Source organism: Myotis davidii, unplaced genomic scaffold (genome assembly GCF_000327345.1).
Source record: "Myotis davidii unplaced genomic scaffold, ASM32734v1 scaffold56, whole genome shotgun sequence".
Lineage (NCBI taxonomy): Eukaryota > Metazoa > Chordata > Mammalia > Chiroptera > Vespertilionidae > Myotis > Myotis davidii.
Genome location: NW_006287458.1, coordinates 417,753 through 430,896, shown reverse-complemented (window position 1 = coordinate 430,896; position 13,144 = coordinate 417,753). Strand labels below are relative to the sequence as shown.

The following is a 13,144-nucleotide window of genomic DNA, read 5'->3' as shown; positions in this document are numbered from 1 at the left end:
GCAGCGCCTGCAGCCAGGCCGGGAGCCCCGGCCCCGCCCCGGTGGCCTCGGCCGGCCTCCCCAAGGGAGGGCGCCTCATTCCTGCCCTTCACTTTCCGACCGTTACCTTGAAGGTATTTATAGGTGTAGAGAACAGCCCCCACCCGCGTGGCTTCCCCAGGGTCCTCATTTCTGGACCAGGAGCCCCATCCATCCCTGTTGCCTGCAAACTAGAGAGATCTTGGGAGGGCGGGAGGGAGGAACCCAGGTTGGGGTGTGCATGAGGGGTGATGTTGGGGGAAAGCAAAGGGGTTAATCTGGGGTCACTTGAGGCTGTTGTGAGGGTGAAGGTATTAATGCTGGAGAGCCCTGAGGTCGTGCTGGGGGGAGGACTGGACCGTGGGAAAAGTGCAGGGGTAATGATCTTCCAGTATAAGATCAGAGTGTAGAGATGACCTGCATGCATGCCAAGGCATGGGCATAGTGTACATGTGTGCATGGAAGTGCGGGCACAACTGGGCAAAGTGCAAAAGGGAGGCATGTGGGAGAAGTGGCAGGATTAATGCTGGAATAAAACAAGGTGGCTGGGTGTGCATGTGTAAAAATGGGTAAACTGAGGCAGCACCGGATCTGTGTAAAGAGAGGTGTTCTCTGTACACTGTATCTGGGTAGGGCCTCAGCACCATTTATTTAGTTCACCTGGGCTGGGAGGTAAACTGAAGTATGTACGAGGCTTCAAGGGTGAGGACTGGGGCTTCAAGGAAGGAGAAACTGAGGCAGAGTCCCTTTCCTACCTCCCCTAAGCATTGTCTCTCTGCCCCCAGATCTACAATGCCTTGCTGAGCCAGCCCAGCAGCTGAGTGCTTGGAGCCAAGCAGAGAGCATCCATGGATGGACCCCTGGTGGGCGGCCTGGCTGCCCCAGACCGTCCTCGAGGCCCTGAGAGACTGCCCGGCCCAGCACCGAGAGAGGACATTGAGGGTGGGGCTGAGGCAGCTGAAGGGGATGGTGGCATCTTCCGGTCCACCCATTACCTGCCGGTCACCAAGGAGGGCCCCCGGGACATTCTGGATGGCAGAGGTGGCATTTCTGGTAAGAGAGTGGGCCCTGTGGCCCTGATGGCGCATCCAGCTCAGTGCCCAAGGCTCGGAGAGGGCCAGGTCACCCAGCCCAGCGGGGGCTGAATTGAGATTCAGATTCTTCTTGGGTCCAGAGCCTTCTCTGGCGCTCTGCTTAGTTTTGCATTTTACAGTTACTAAACAGAGGTTCTGTGGACCAGTTCCCTGACAGAGGCCCCACAGTAAGTCACAAGGAGCTGGGACTTGAACTCAGATCTACCTGGCTTCCTCCTCTGAGCACACTAAGTGGATCCAGGTGCCCAGCTTAGGATCCTAAGCTCCCTTCCTGAGCCCATTTGTTCCCCAGGGTTACCCTGCCTCAGTGGCTCTCTCTTCCTGCACTGTCTTGGTGAGTCCTGCCCCTGAGCCATGAGCCAAAACAGCTTGTGCCCTCTAGTGGCAGGGGAGAGATTGGATAGTCGGGGACGCCATCCACCACTTTGTGCCTCGGTTTACCCAGCAAAAGAGGACCTCATACTGTTCCCGCATCATCAGTTATTCATTATACTCAGCACCTACTATGTGCCAGTCTCTGTTCTAGGCTAAGGATACAGCCATAAACGAAGAGGCACAAGTCCCTGCCCTCAGGGGCCTAACAGTCTAATAGGGGAGACAGACAAGAAGCAACTAAATACATACAGGCAGGTAGTGACAGATTCTGTGAAGGCGTTCAATAGAGTACCAGGCCTGTACCTGGGGGACCTGGGAAAGCCTTTCTGAGGGGGTGCAATTTGAGTGGAACCAGATAGAGGAGGTGGCTGGTGCAAAGGCCCTGTGGTAAGGAGGAGCCCAGCATATGGCTGGAAAGTGGTGGGGCAGCACAGGCTGAGGCACCAGACACATCTCCATTTCCTTGGCCTGCCCTGAAGGCCTTGGTTTCTGGGAATCTGCAAGCACTCAGGTGGGGGTTTCCTACATGCTAATCCCTTTACGTGATCATCTGATGTCATTCTAAAAAGAACTCTGTAGGGTAGCCTTTGCTGTTATTATCCCATTTAGAGATGTGGAAACAGACCCTGAGGGTTGAAGTTGCCCAAGGTCATAAAGCTGGTCAGTAACCTGGCTGGACACCCCTCGTCCTTAACGCCATGCTCTGTCAAGGCATCCTCCACTGCCCCCACGCACCCTTAGCCACACTCACGATGCTTAGCTATTTACAGAGCACCTTCTCGGGCTGGGCACTGGGACACAGCCAGTGACCAAGTACACACACCACCCCCACTCTCATGGACCTTGCCACCGGGGATCAGGGAGACAGACCCACCACCAGGTGTTATGGCATAGTTGCTGGAACTACAATGGGGGAGCCCAGTCTGTCCCAGCCTGGGGGTGGGGGGTGGGGGATGGGGAGACATCCAGGAGTTGAGGATGAGCAACAGTGAATTAGGCAGCGGGCTCCATTTATGCAATGGCATGGAGGTGACTGGTAACACCTGAAGGTGTTATGCAGGGGAGTGGCAGGCTAAGACCTACAGGGTATCAGAGCTTAGGGAACCTTAGTAACTCCCCTTTCCAGACCTTAGTAACCAAGGCTGAGAGAGAGGCAGGACCCTGTCCCAGGCCACAGTGCCCCTCTAACTTTCCTGCAGAGCGGGCCCCGGACCTGGACTGTGGGAGCCCCAGGGGACAGGCTTTGAGGTCCTGGGGTCTTTTCTGGTTCTGGTTCTGAGGTATTGGGTGCTTTTTCTCTACCTGGCAAAGCCCCAGGTAAGTAGGTAGGTGTGTCCTTAGTGCCCCCAGGGAATCAACCCGGGCTCAGTGCATGTGCCTGAAGAGGAAGGGACACCCTTCCTGGTGTCTCTGAACAAATGGGGGCATGAGGTGGGAATGACTTGAAGTGGGGTCTCGGCCTGGAGGTTGGAGGAGGGCCTGGGCTTCGGACATGACGTTCCCCCATCCCCTGCTGCCCTCTCAGCCTACTTCACCCCCCTTCCCCGGCATGGGCACCTGCCCTAGGAGTCTTGTGATGTCTATAAATAGGAACAGTTACTGGGGCTGCTGTTCCACTCCGAAGCCTGGGCCCTCCCTCAGCCCCACCCAGCCCTTGGAATCCCCCCAAGGGCACCCCTGGAATGGCTACCTTCAAACTTCTCCACCTGGACAGGGATGCGTCCACTGCCTCCTCTGTCCTCTAATATGGCTATTGGCCCCACAACTTCCCTGCAGCCACCCACCAATGTCTGGCTTCTCTGATTGGCCTCCCAGGAGCTAAGATGGTTCACATGGATGGATGAAGAGTTTGGTGTGGACTGGTATTGGGACCAGGGGGCCAGGGGATGAACAACGAACGCATCTGCCCTTGGGGAGCCTCAGGCCGGAGAGGAAATCAGAGCATGGAGTGAGCAGGGGTCTGAGGCTCTGGGGCCAGCCTCCAACTTCCAACCTGGGACGTCTCTGCCCCCCTAGGCACGCCTACCTCCTTCCTTCCCCACTACCGCTGCCTCTGTGGATGGAACATTTACTGGGACCTCCTTGACACCAGTCACCTGCCATGTGAAACTGGGTCGGTGGCTATTCCCACTATACAGAGGAGGAAACTGAGGCTTGGAATGGGAAAGGCATGCTCTTCTGGTCACCGCTGGGGCCTTAAACTAGGATCCGACTCCAACACCTAGATTCCTGGCCCCTCTGCCATGCTGCCTGGCTTGGGGTTCAAGCTGCTCATGGACACTCTTCTTGTCTTCTCCCTCTCATTTCCAAGCCTGTTGGGGATCCTAGAAGATGGGAGTCCTTGAGGGCCCCTTGGCATGGCGACTGCCTGGGCGCCTCGTCTGACCCATAGGGACTTCTGGATCCCTACTGGCTGGGTGAGCTCCTGGCCCCCAGGTGTCTCCGATATGGGGCTCTGCTTGGCCTGCTTCCTTCAAAGTCATTGCCACTAAAAATAGGAGCCTCGCTGGAGCTGCTCAAAGAGGCCAAAGCAGCCCCCTGGCTCGTGGCATTCTGAGACAACGGCAATCGCAGAATCATCAAATCTGGGACGCCCGGAATCTCGGGAGCTTGAGGTGCCAGAATCTCAGCAGCAGGATGCCTAGACCCTGAGGCTTGTGGCTGTGCCGGGGCCTGTTGCTAGTGAGCTGATTGCCCACCCTGAGAAGCTCATACCTCCGATGCTTGTGGGCTTGATGCTTGTGGGCTTGTTCAGGTCTGGCTTTCCCAACCGTCACACCGTCTCCAGCACCCCCCACCCCATCCTCCCACCCTGACACCGGCCCTCGCATCCAAGCATACCCCTGGCTCCACATCTTTCTACTCCAAGGGTTCTTAAACAAGGAGCGATTCTGCCCCCAGGGGACACTTTAGTCATATCTGGAGACATTTTTGGTTGTCATAACTGCAGGGGTTGGGGTAGGGGTTACCAACATCCAGTGGAGAGAGACCAGGAAGGCTGTTCAACATCCTACCACGCATAGGGCAGCCCCTTCCAAGAATAATTGGCCCCAAATATGAATAGCACCAAGGATGATAAACTGCTCTGGGCAATGACTTTCTGAAGCTCCATCAGCAACCTCACCTTCCAGAGGCCACACCCGGTCACAGCCCTTCCCCACTACCGCTGGCTCAGTCAGGCTCAGCACAAAGACCCTCAGTCAGTGATCACACCTTTCAGAGCCCTCTCCCCATTCCTGCCCTTATTTCATTCGGGTTCCTGACAGTCAACTTTCATTGTCCTGAGCAAATTTGATGAAGGGAGATTGGAAAAAGAATGAGCCGTGGCACTAGTCCTCTTCCTGGCCCTTCTTCAGATTGATACTAATCCAGCAATTGCATCTGCTGGGCTCTGGTTGCATGTGTTAACCTTGGCCCAGGCCGCTGGCGGGAGCCCCGATTGGTATGCTCGCCTGGTCAGATGGGGCTAGTGGGCAGAGGAGGCGCAGACCAAGATCCCTGTGGTCACTCCAGGCCTTGGCTCCACAGGCAGATAATGGAGAGTTGGCTCTATCTGTGTGAGGGGTCCCAGGAGGGGGTTTGATTCTAGGATGTAGGCCTGGAAGGGGGTGTGAAGGCAGGGACGGAACCTCTGCAGTTCAGGCCAGAAGGCTTCTCACTCATTATCTGGCCAGTACTGTTTAGCGCCTGTTGTATGCCAGGCACTAGGTGCTGCAATAAATGAGGCTGAAAAGGTCTCTGTGCTTGGAGGGTATTTACATGCTAGCAGGGAACACAGGCATGCAGCCATGCAGAGAAGGAACTAGGCAGTTTCAGGGAGTGATGAGAAAGAAATGAAATAGGTGATGGGAGAGAAAATCATAGGAGCTCACTTTAGCAGGTGGCTAGGGAAGGGCTCTTCAGGACCATGGGCATAGCCAATGCAAAGGCCCTTGGCCAGAAAGTTAGTTGGGCATGAGATTTCAGGAGCAGTTGGGGTGGAGTGAGGGGTGAAGAGAGGGAAGTGAGGCTAGAGAGACCTGCAACGGTCTGACCTCGCAGGCCCTTGTAGGTGGTGGTTGGGATCTGGCTTTTAGTGTAGGTATGAGGAGCCAGGGAGAGTTTTTGCCAGTGTGTGACTTTAAAACACCATCCTGGTTGCCCAGCAGGGACAAAGAGAGGACCACTGGAGGCAGCAAGCCCCTGGTGTCCCCCAGGAGAGCGAAGGAGACTCCTCCAAGGAAACCCCTTTCAGGGCTCAGGAATGTAGAGGCCAAAGGCCTCTCAGAGGCGAGGGTGGGGGAGCCGGGCCCTTGCAAGGTGCCCGGTAGGGCTTCCAGAGCTGGGGTGCGAAGGGCCCCAGCCAGGGGGACCCCAGCCCCTCAGGGTCTCCCATCTCTGTTGCAGACGGGCAGCCCCATCCCGGCCTCAACGAAGCCCTCCCCCGTGCCACCTCCGCCACCCATCGGATCAGCAGCTGGTGAGTGCCACGCTGGCCCTGACCTCAGGGAGGGCAGGGGGGCAAGTAGGATGTGCCCAGGCCTGAGAGAAGCCCCGGGAGTGAGAAGGGGACTGGAGCGAATCAGGAGGCCAGGCAGGAGAAGGTAGCTCCCAGCAGGCGAGGCCCTGGGTGTGCGCAGGGGGTGGGGGAGGACTGGGATGAACACAGACAGTCAACTCTCATTATCCCTGCCAGGAGCAGAGCCAGAGGGGCAGGCACCTGGAGGTCGGACCCTTGGAGTCCTGTCTCTGTCAGGTGACCCTCAGAATGATACCAGGCCTCTCTGAGACTCAGTTTCCTCATCTGTAAAGTCCCTAAGATCCATCTCACCAGCTGTCTTGAGGATCCAAGGGATGTTAGGAACAGAAATCAACAGCCATGCTGAGGGCAGTGACCCTTTATTAAAGGCTCGGCCGGTGTCAATATGGAATAATAGTCATATCAGGATTAATAATAGCTCTCTGCTATGGAGCGTGTACTGTATGCTGGGCTCCTGGCACAGGTTTACCCCACTGAATTTCTTCAATAGCCCTGGGGGAGTGGCGCTGTTAGTGTCTCATGTCACCGATGGGGCTTAGAGAGGTGACCCCATGATTCCTGGCTGGCCCCTCGGTGTGGTCGACATCCCTGCTGGAGGTAGGATCTTGAAAATGAAGGGAGATGGGTCAGGAACAGTCATAGTAAGAACCCTTATTAGTCATGGGCCGATCGGGAGCCAGGCTTCGGGCCAAGTGGAGTGTTTCCCCAACACTGAGTTGTGTCATCTTCACCCTACACTTCATGTGTTCAAGGTCCCCTGGTGAAGGGCAGTGGTTGGGGTCATGTGTTAAGGTTTCTTTGGTTACGGATATGAGAGTGAGAGCGTTCCCTTGATGTCGCATAGGGCATGGAGACTTCTTGTTCTTGGGACTTGTCCCATTATTAGGAAAACTGAGGTTCAGTGAGGTGGCCTAACCTCCTCCCTCCTCCAAAGGAGGTCCGGGTCCCTGGGGCCAGGGGCTGGGCAGGGACTTTGTATCTCTCTGGCTCTGCCCTTCCAAGAGGGAAGATGCCGTGTGGTTTGGGGGAGTAACAGAGGGAGCCACATCCCTGGAGCAGTTCATGCCACAGAGTTTCAGCAAATTTGCTGGAAAGGTGAAGCTAAATAAATTAAATCCCCCCAGTTCAGGGAGGACTAATACAAAAGCAGCCTGGAACATGGGGCAGAGCTTTGGGCCTTCCCGGGGGACAGATGAGAGTTGACTGTGCCCCTAGTCTTGGGGGATACACCTGTGAGTACACACTCCCTCCAGTGCAACAGGGCTAGGCTATATGCATAGGTGCATCCTGGGAGCTGAATCTGGCTTTTGGTCCAACATCTCTAGAATGGTCCACATGTACTCCCCCCGCTCCTCCCCGCTCCCCCACACTCCTGGCCACTCTGAGGTCACTCTCGGGCTGGATCTCTGGGGCTTGTCTCAGGCTGCCTGGGAAAGACCCCTCTCCCCTGCCCAAGGAAGGGAAACTGAGGCCCCTGGCTAACCTGTCCCCATTGGCACTTCCTTGCAGCTGCTGGGATGGAGGCAGCCTGGACTTCCGGCCAGGTTCCCCACCACCCCATCTTCTGGGCCACTTCTCTGGCCTCCCCGGTGACCGGGGGCCCTGGGAGCACCCCCTGGTCCAGGAAGCTGGGGAGGGCATCCCATCTGAGCAGAGGTTCGAGGACTCGGTCATTGTGCGAACTGTGAAGCCCCACGCTGAGCCTGAGGGCTCTAGAAGGTTCTTGTACCACCAGGGTGAATCGACGCTCTGGGAGAAGTCCCCCCAGGGCCACTCCAGGTTCAACTGGCTCCAAGATGCAGATGAGCAGTCCCCACCCCAGAATTCAGGGCTGCCCCTGGACCTGCTGCCCCCACCCCCACCTCTCACCTCCTTCAGGACAGTGCTGGTGCCTGGAGAGGGCACCACGAAGAACGTGGATGTGGAGGTAGGAGCCAGAGAGCACTTGACAGACCTGGACGGGCTGGCCCAGCCAACTTCGGAGTGGTGTCTGCCTCGGTCAGCCACAGAAGTGGCCACTCAGACCTGGACGGTGAACTCGGAGGCATCTGTGGAGCGACTGCAGCCACTGCTGCCCCCTGTCCGGACCGGTCCTTACCTGTGTGAGCTGCTGCAGGAGGTGGCTGAGGGGGTGGCCAGCCCGGATGAGGATGAGGACGAGGACCCGGCTGTATTCCCGTGCGTGGAGTGCAGCATCTACTTCAAGCAGAAGGAGCACCTTCTGGAGCACATGAGCCAGCATCGCCGAGCCCCAGGCCAGGAGCCCCCCGCCAACTTGGCCCCACTGGCCTGCAGTGAGTGTGGCTGGGCCTTTGCTGACCCCTGTGCCCTGGAGCACCACCGGCAGCTGCACCAGGCCTCCAGGGAGAAGATTCTCGAAGAAATCCAGAAGCTGAAGCAGATCCCAAACGATGAGGGCCGGGAGGCACGGCTGCAGTGCTCTAAGTGCGTCTTTGGCACCAGTTCCTCCAAAGCCTTTGTGCAGCATGCCAAGCTGCACGTGCGAGAGTCACCAGGCCAGGCTGCCAAGGAGCACTTTGGGGGTGGCAGCCCAGGCCCCGACGCCACTGCCCTCAGCTATCAGCCCTATGGAGCCTCCTCAGGTCTCAACGCTTGCATTTTCTGTGGCTTCCCAGCGCCCAGCGAGAGCCTACTCAGGGAGCATGTGAGGCTTGTGCACGCTCGTCCCCACTGGGAGGAGGATGGTGAGGCATTTGAGGAGAACCCTGCCAGCCAGCCTGGCACCAGCCAGGACGTGTATGCCCGCTTCCCTGAAGCTGCTGAGGACTACTTTGGCAACGCTGAGCCGTTTTTGGCCCCTACATGGCGGGAGAACCCTACTGGATACGACCCCAGCCTGGCCTTTGGCCCAGGCTGCCAGCAGCTGGGCACAAGGGATTTCCCACTGTCAAAGCCACTACCGCACAGCGTGGGCCAGAGGCCCCTGGGAAGGCCAGCCTTTCCCTCATCACTAGCGTCCACCCCGTATTCCTTACAGCCCAGTAGAAGCAAAAATGCTGTCCATTTGCAGGGGCTCCCAGCCCCACTGGGGGACCAGAGACACCCCTGGAGCGAAGAGGAGGAGGAGGATATACAGCTGGCCTCGGAAATGGACTTTTTCCCTGAGAATGGGGTCTTTCCACCTCTCGCTGTCCCTGGCCTCATCCCAGAGGCAGCCCTGGAACTGAAGCGGACTTTCCGAGAAGCCCTCCGATCGGCGGCAGCCTCACCAGCACAGCAGCAGCAGCTCCTTGGAATGGTACCTGTCGTGCTGGTGGCCAAGCTGAGGTCCCAGGTCTTGGCTGCGGCAGCCAGGGCACCTCCGAGGCTGCCGCCCGAGGAGCTGGGGCTGGAGGGCACCCACCCCTTGGACTTCCTACTCCTGGATGCACCACTGGGCGGCCCACTGGGGCTGGACACAATCCTGGAGGGGGACCCCGCTATGGCGCTGAAGCACGAGGAGCGGAAGTGCCCCTACTGCCCCGATCGCTTCCACAACGGCATCGGCCTGGCAAACCACGTGCGGGGCCACCTGAACCGCGTGGGCGTCAGCTACAATGTTCGGCATTTCATCTCCGCCGAGGAGGTGAAGGCCATCGAACGCAGGTTCTCCTTCCAGAAGAAGAAGAAAAAAGGTAGGGGGGCTTCGATCCAGCACCCACCTCCCTCCGAGGCCCCCGAGACACACAGCTGGGCAGCTGAGTCTGAACCAACCAACAGCCCTCACTCTAAATCCTCCCATAGTGCCAAGCTGGGTGAAGTTGGGGCCTCCCCTCTGGGAAGACCTGGGAGCCACAGCAAAGGCCACCACCTCAGACGAGGTATGGGGATACCCCCCTGCCCCAGCCCTTCCAGCAGCTGGAGGAAGGAGTATAGGCAGAGGAGTCAGCCCCAGGCAGGGGATTTCACTGGTTTCTTCATTCAACAAATATTTACTGAGCGAGGTCCCCTCTGTTTTGAGCACTGGGGCCACAGCAGTGAATGAAGCAGCAGTCCCTGCTCTCCTGGAGTCCGCGGCCCAGTCACAGCAGTGGTGGGACCCTGGCTGGCTTCAGAACCCCTGGGGCTGCCTGTGAGGTATGCAGAGGCCCAGGCACCAAGGTTCTGATTCCAGAGGTCTTTCTCCAACATGAGCGCCCTGGGTGGTTCTGATGCTGGCAGACATGGAGGCCACTTTGGGAGGTGCTGGTATGGTGTTTGAGTGTGTGTGAGTATGTGTGAGTGTGTGTGTGTGTGTGTGTGTGTGTGCGCGCACACACACGTGCATTAGGGGTGAGGGACAAGGGCCGACAGCCACAAAATCAGGCAGTTATGAGGTTGAGTGACCAGGGCTGTGATGGGGGGAAACTCCGGGTCTTAACTGATCACTCACCCAAATGATTGCCAATCCACACCGGAGAAGTGTTTAAGGGTGCAGTCTGCGAGCTATTGAGGGGGGACCTGGGAGGTTAGGAGAGAAGGCTTCTTGGAGTGGGGGGGGGCGATTTGGACTCAGGAGCTGACACAAGCAGGGGTATGACGGGCAAAGGGGAAGGGTGGCATCCAGATGAGGAACAGCACCAGGTGTGTGGTCCTGGGAGGGTGAGCAGTTCTGGGAGAAGGCAGGGCTGGGGCTGGAGAGTCATCTACCCTTTCCTTCCCAGGCAGTCCATGTCCTCTCTCTCTCCACAGTGGCTAACTTTGACCCTGGCACCTTCAGCCTGATGCGCTGTGACTTCTGCGGGGCCGGCTTCGACACCAGGGCTGGCCTCTCTAGCCACGCCCGGGCCCACCTGCGTGACTTTGGCATCACTAACTGGGAGCTCACCGTCTCACCAATCAACATCCTACAGGAGCTGCTGGCCACATCGGCCGCCGAGAGGCCCCCCAGCCCCCTTGGCCATGAGCCCGGGGGGATGCCTGGTGGCTATCTGACCCCTCGCAGGCCCCGTTTACCTCTCACAGTGCCCTTCCCACCCACCTGGGCTGAGGACCCTGGGCCAGCCTACGGAGATGGTAAGGGGAGAGAAGGTGGGCAGGTGTGGAGCCCTGACCCTTTGCAAGAGCCCAGAGGGATGGAAGGATGGGAGGGGGGCAGCCACTCCCCTTTTCTGAAAGTATTTCAAGTTACTCTACAAAGTACGTTGACAACTGTCCTCACAACCCTGCCACTTATGGGTCACTTCGGTTTTACCTGGGCTGGCCCAGAGCTCTTCCCAGATCCAGTTCCCCCTTGCCTTGCCCGACAGTGATTTTCACATATGCTTACTGAGTTCTTACCAGGAGTCAGATACTGTTCTAAGCACTTTACAAACATGAAATGTACATCCTCATGACAACCCTATAAGGGTAGTATGATGAGCCCCATTTTACAAATGAGGAAACTGAGGCACAGAGAACCTAATTAACCTGCCCAAGGTCACACAGCCGGAAGTGGTAAAGCTGGGATTTGGAACCGCAGGCAGGTCAGGGTCCCGTTTTTGCTCTTAATGACATCTTCTGTCTAGAGCCATGCCATTTGGTAGAGCTTTCTGAGATGATGGAAATCTGTGCTGTCCTACAAGGTCACCACTAGTCACATACGACTGCTGAGAACTTGAAATGTAGAGGTTAGTCTGATCCTATTGGGCAATGTGGCCCTAGAATCTACACTCTAGATTTCCAGTGGTGCCTAATTTGTCCGGCAGCAGTGATAAGCCCTCCCATAATTGAGTGCTTGCTGTATACTAAGGTTTCATCTCATGTACGCCACAAAGCAATTCCATGGGGCTAAAGATTGTTGTGTTCCTGTTTCACAGAGAAGGAAACTGGGTCATCTGCTTTGCCATAGCCACAAAGCAGGAGAGCTAGACTTCTGAACACCATGTTTGTGGTCTCTCTAGTGAGATGACTTGGGAAGTACAGAAGTAATATTTTGGTGAAGAGACCCGGAGTTAGACACCGTGGAAGGACCCAGCCTGTGGAGCCTGATTTTGTAGAAGCCTTTACTGGACCTTGAGGCAGAGAACTTGGCAGTGAGGAATAGGTGGGCTTTGGGGAATGGAGAAGGTACCTGAACATGGAGGGTGGGGGGTGTTGTCCAGGGGTTGTTTGGGACTGAGGCTTCCATCTTTGTTTCTTCTGTCTAGACCTTCCAGGGTCCTACCTCAGTCAGTACTCTAGGATAGGCTGGTCCCGTCTGCAAGCCCCCTTACCAGTGAAGAGCACTTGAGGCTCCACAGAGGGGAGGGGAGAACTATCAAAGCCCCTTCTCCTCCGTGGACAAAAGGTGACTGGGGCACAGACATAGGATAATGGTGGGCTGGGGCCACATTTGGGGGAGAAGTAGAGTGTAGGGATGTGACCTCAGGCTTCTTGCCTCTGCTGGAGACTGCACCCTGGGCATTCAGCTCACACACCTGGCTAGGTTTATGGTGTCTCAGGAGAGGCTTGGAGGCATAGCTGGCAGTTCCTAGGTTCTAGCCCTGTCCCTTCCTTTGTCACTCCCACAGAGGCTTGAAGGTCAGGCTCACATCCCTTACACGCCCAGCAGCCAGGATGAGCTCTGGCTAAACTGTTTTGACCAGAAGACCAGTGTGCCAGCCTCCTCCTTCGTGCTGAGGGAGCTGGCCAACCGTTAGAGTGCGAGGAAGCAGCCCAGCACTGCCCTGGCCTTGTCCTTGTGAGCGGGAGCTGTGCTCAGTCTTTCAGTGAAGTGGGGGAGGGCGGTGGATGGTGGGCAGGTTGGGAAGATCCTGGGAGCCTTGCCTTGAGGGAGGTTGCCCAAGATTAGGGCTAGGTGTGGGCACTGGCCCTACAAAGCTGTCCCTAAAAGCTTCTCCCGCTCCTCCCTAAGTGGGACATAGGGGGCGGGTGCCAAATTGGGGGCGGGGCAACTGTCAGATTCTGGCCCCGCCCAGCTGTCAAGGAACAGCCGGGGGCAATCTGTTTGGTGCTAGAGAGAAGCGGGTTGTGCTTAAAACGTGGTGCCGGCCGTGTGGGGAGTTCTGTAGAATTAATTGCACAACAGTGCCGTCAGGATGATGTTGGGGGATCCTCGTGTGGGGGAATCGGGGATCTTCCAGGATGCCCGACCCGGAGGCGAGATTTCCAGGGAAGGGAACGGAGCAGGTCCCAGGGCAGCGAGCTCCGCTCGTCGGGGCTCTGGGAACCGGCAGCA

General features: G+C 57.3%; 1 protein-coding gene across 1 annotated transcript in view; it reads left to right on the top strand.

Annotated features, from left to right (window-relative positions):
• Positions 1–804: 804 nt before the first annotated feature.
• Positions 805–13,144, top strand: part of WIZ (widely interspaced zinc finger motifs) — a 22,318-nt gene continuing 9,978 nt past the window's right edge. Inside the window, exons 1-4 of the mRNA XM_015560972.1 lie at positions 805–1,071; positions 5,874–5,946; positions 7,516–9,641; positions 10,678–11,001. Of these exons, the coding sequence (XP_015416458.1) occupies positions 867–1,071; positions 5,874–5,946; positions 7,516–9,641; positions 10,678–11,001 (2,728 nt within the window). The 5' untranslated portion in view covers positions 805–866. The remainder of the gene's footprint in view (positions 1,072–5,873; positions 5,947–7,515; positions 9,642–10,677; positions 11,002–13,144) is intronic.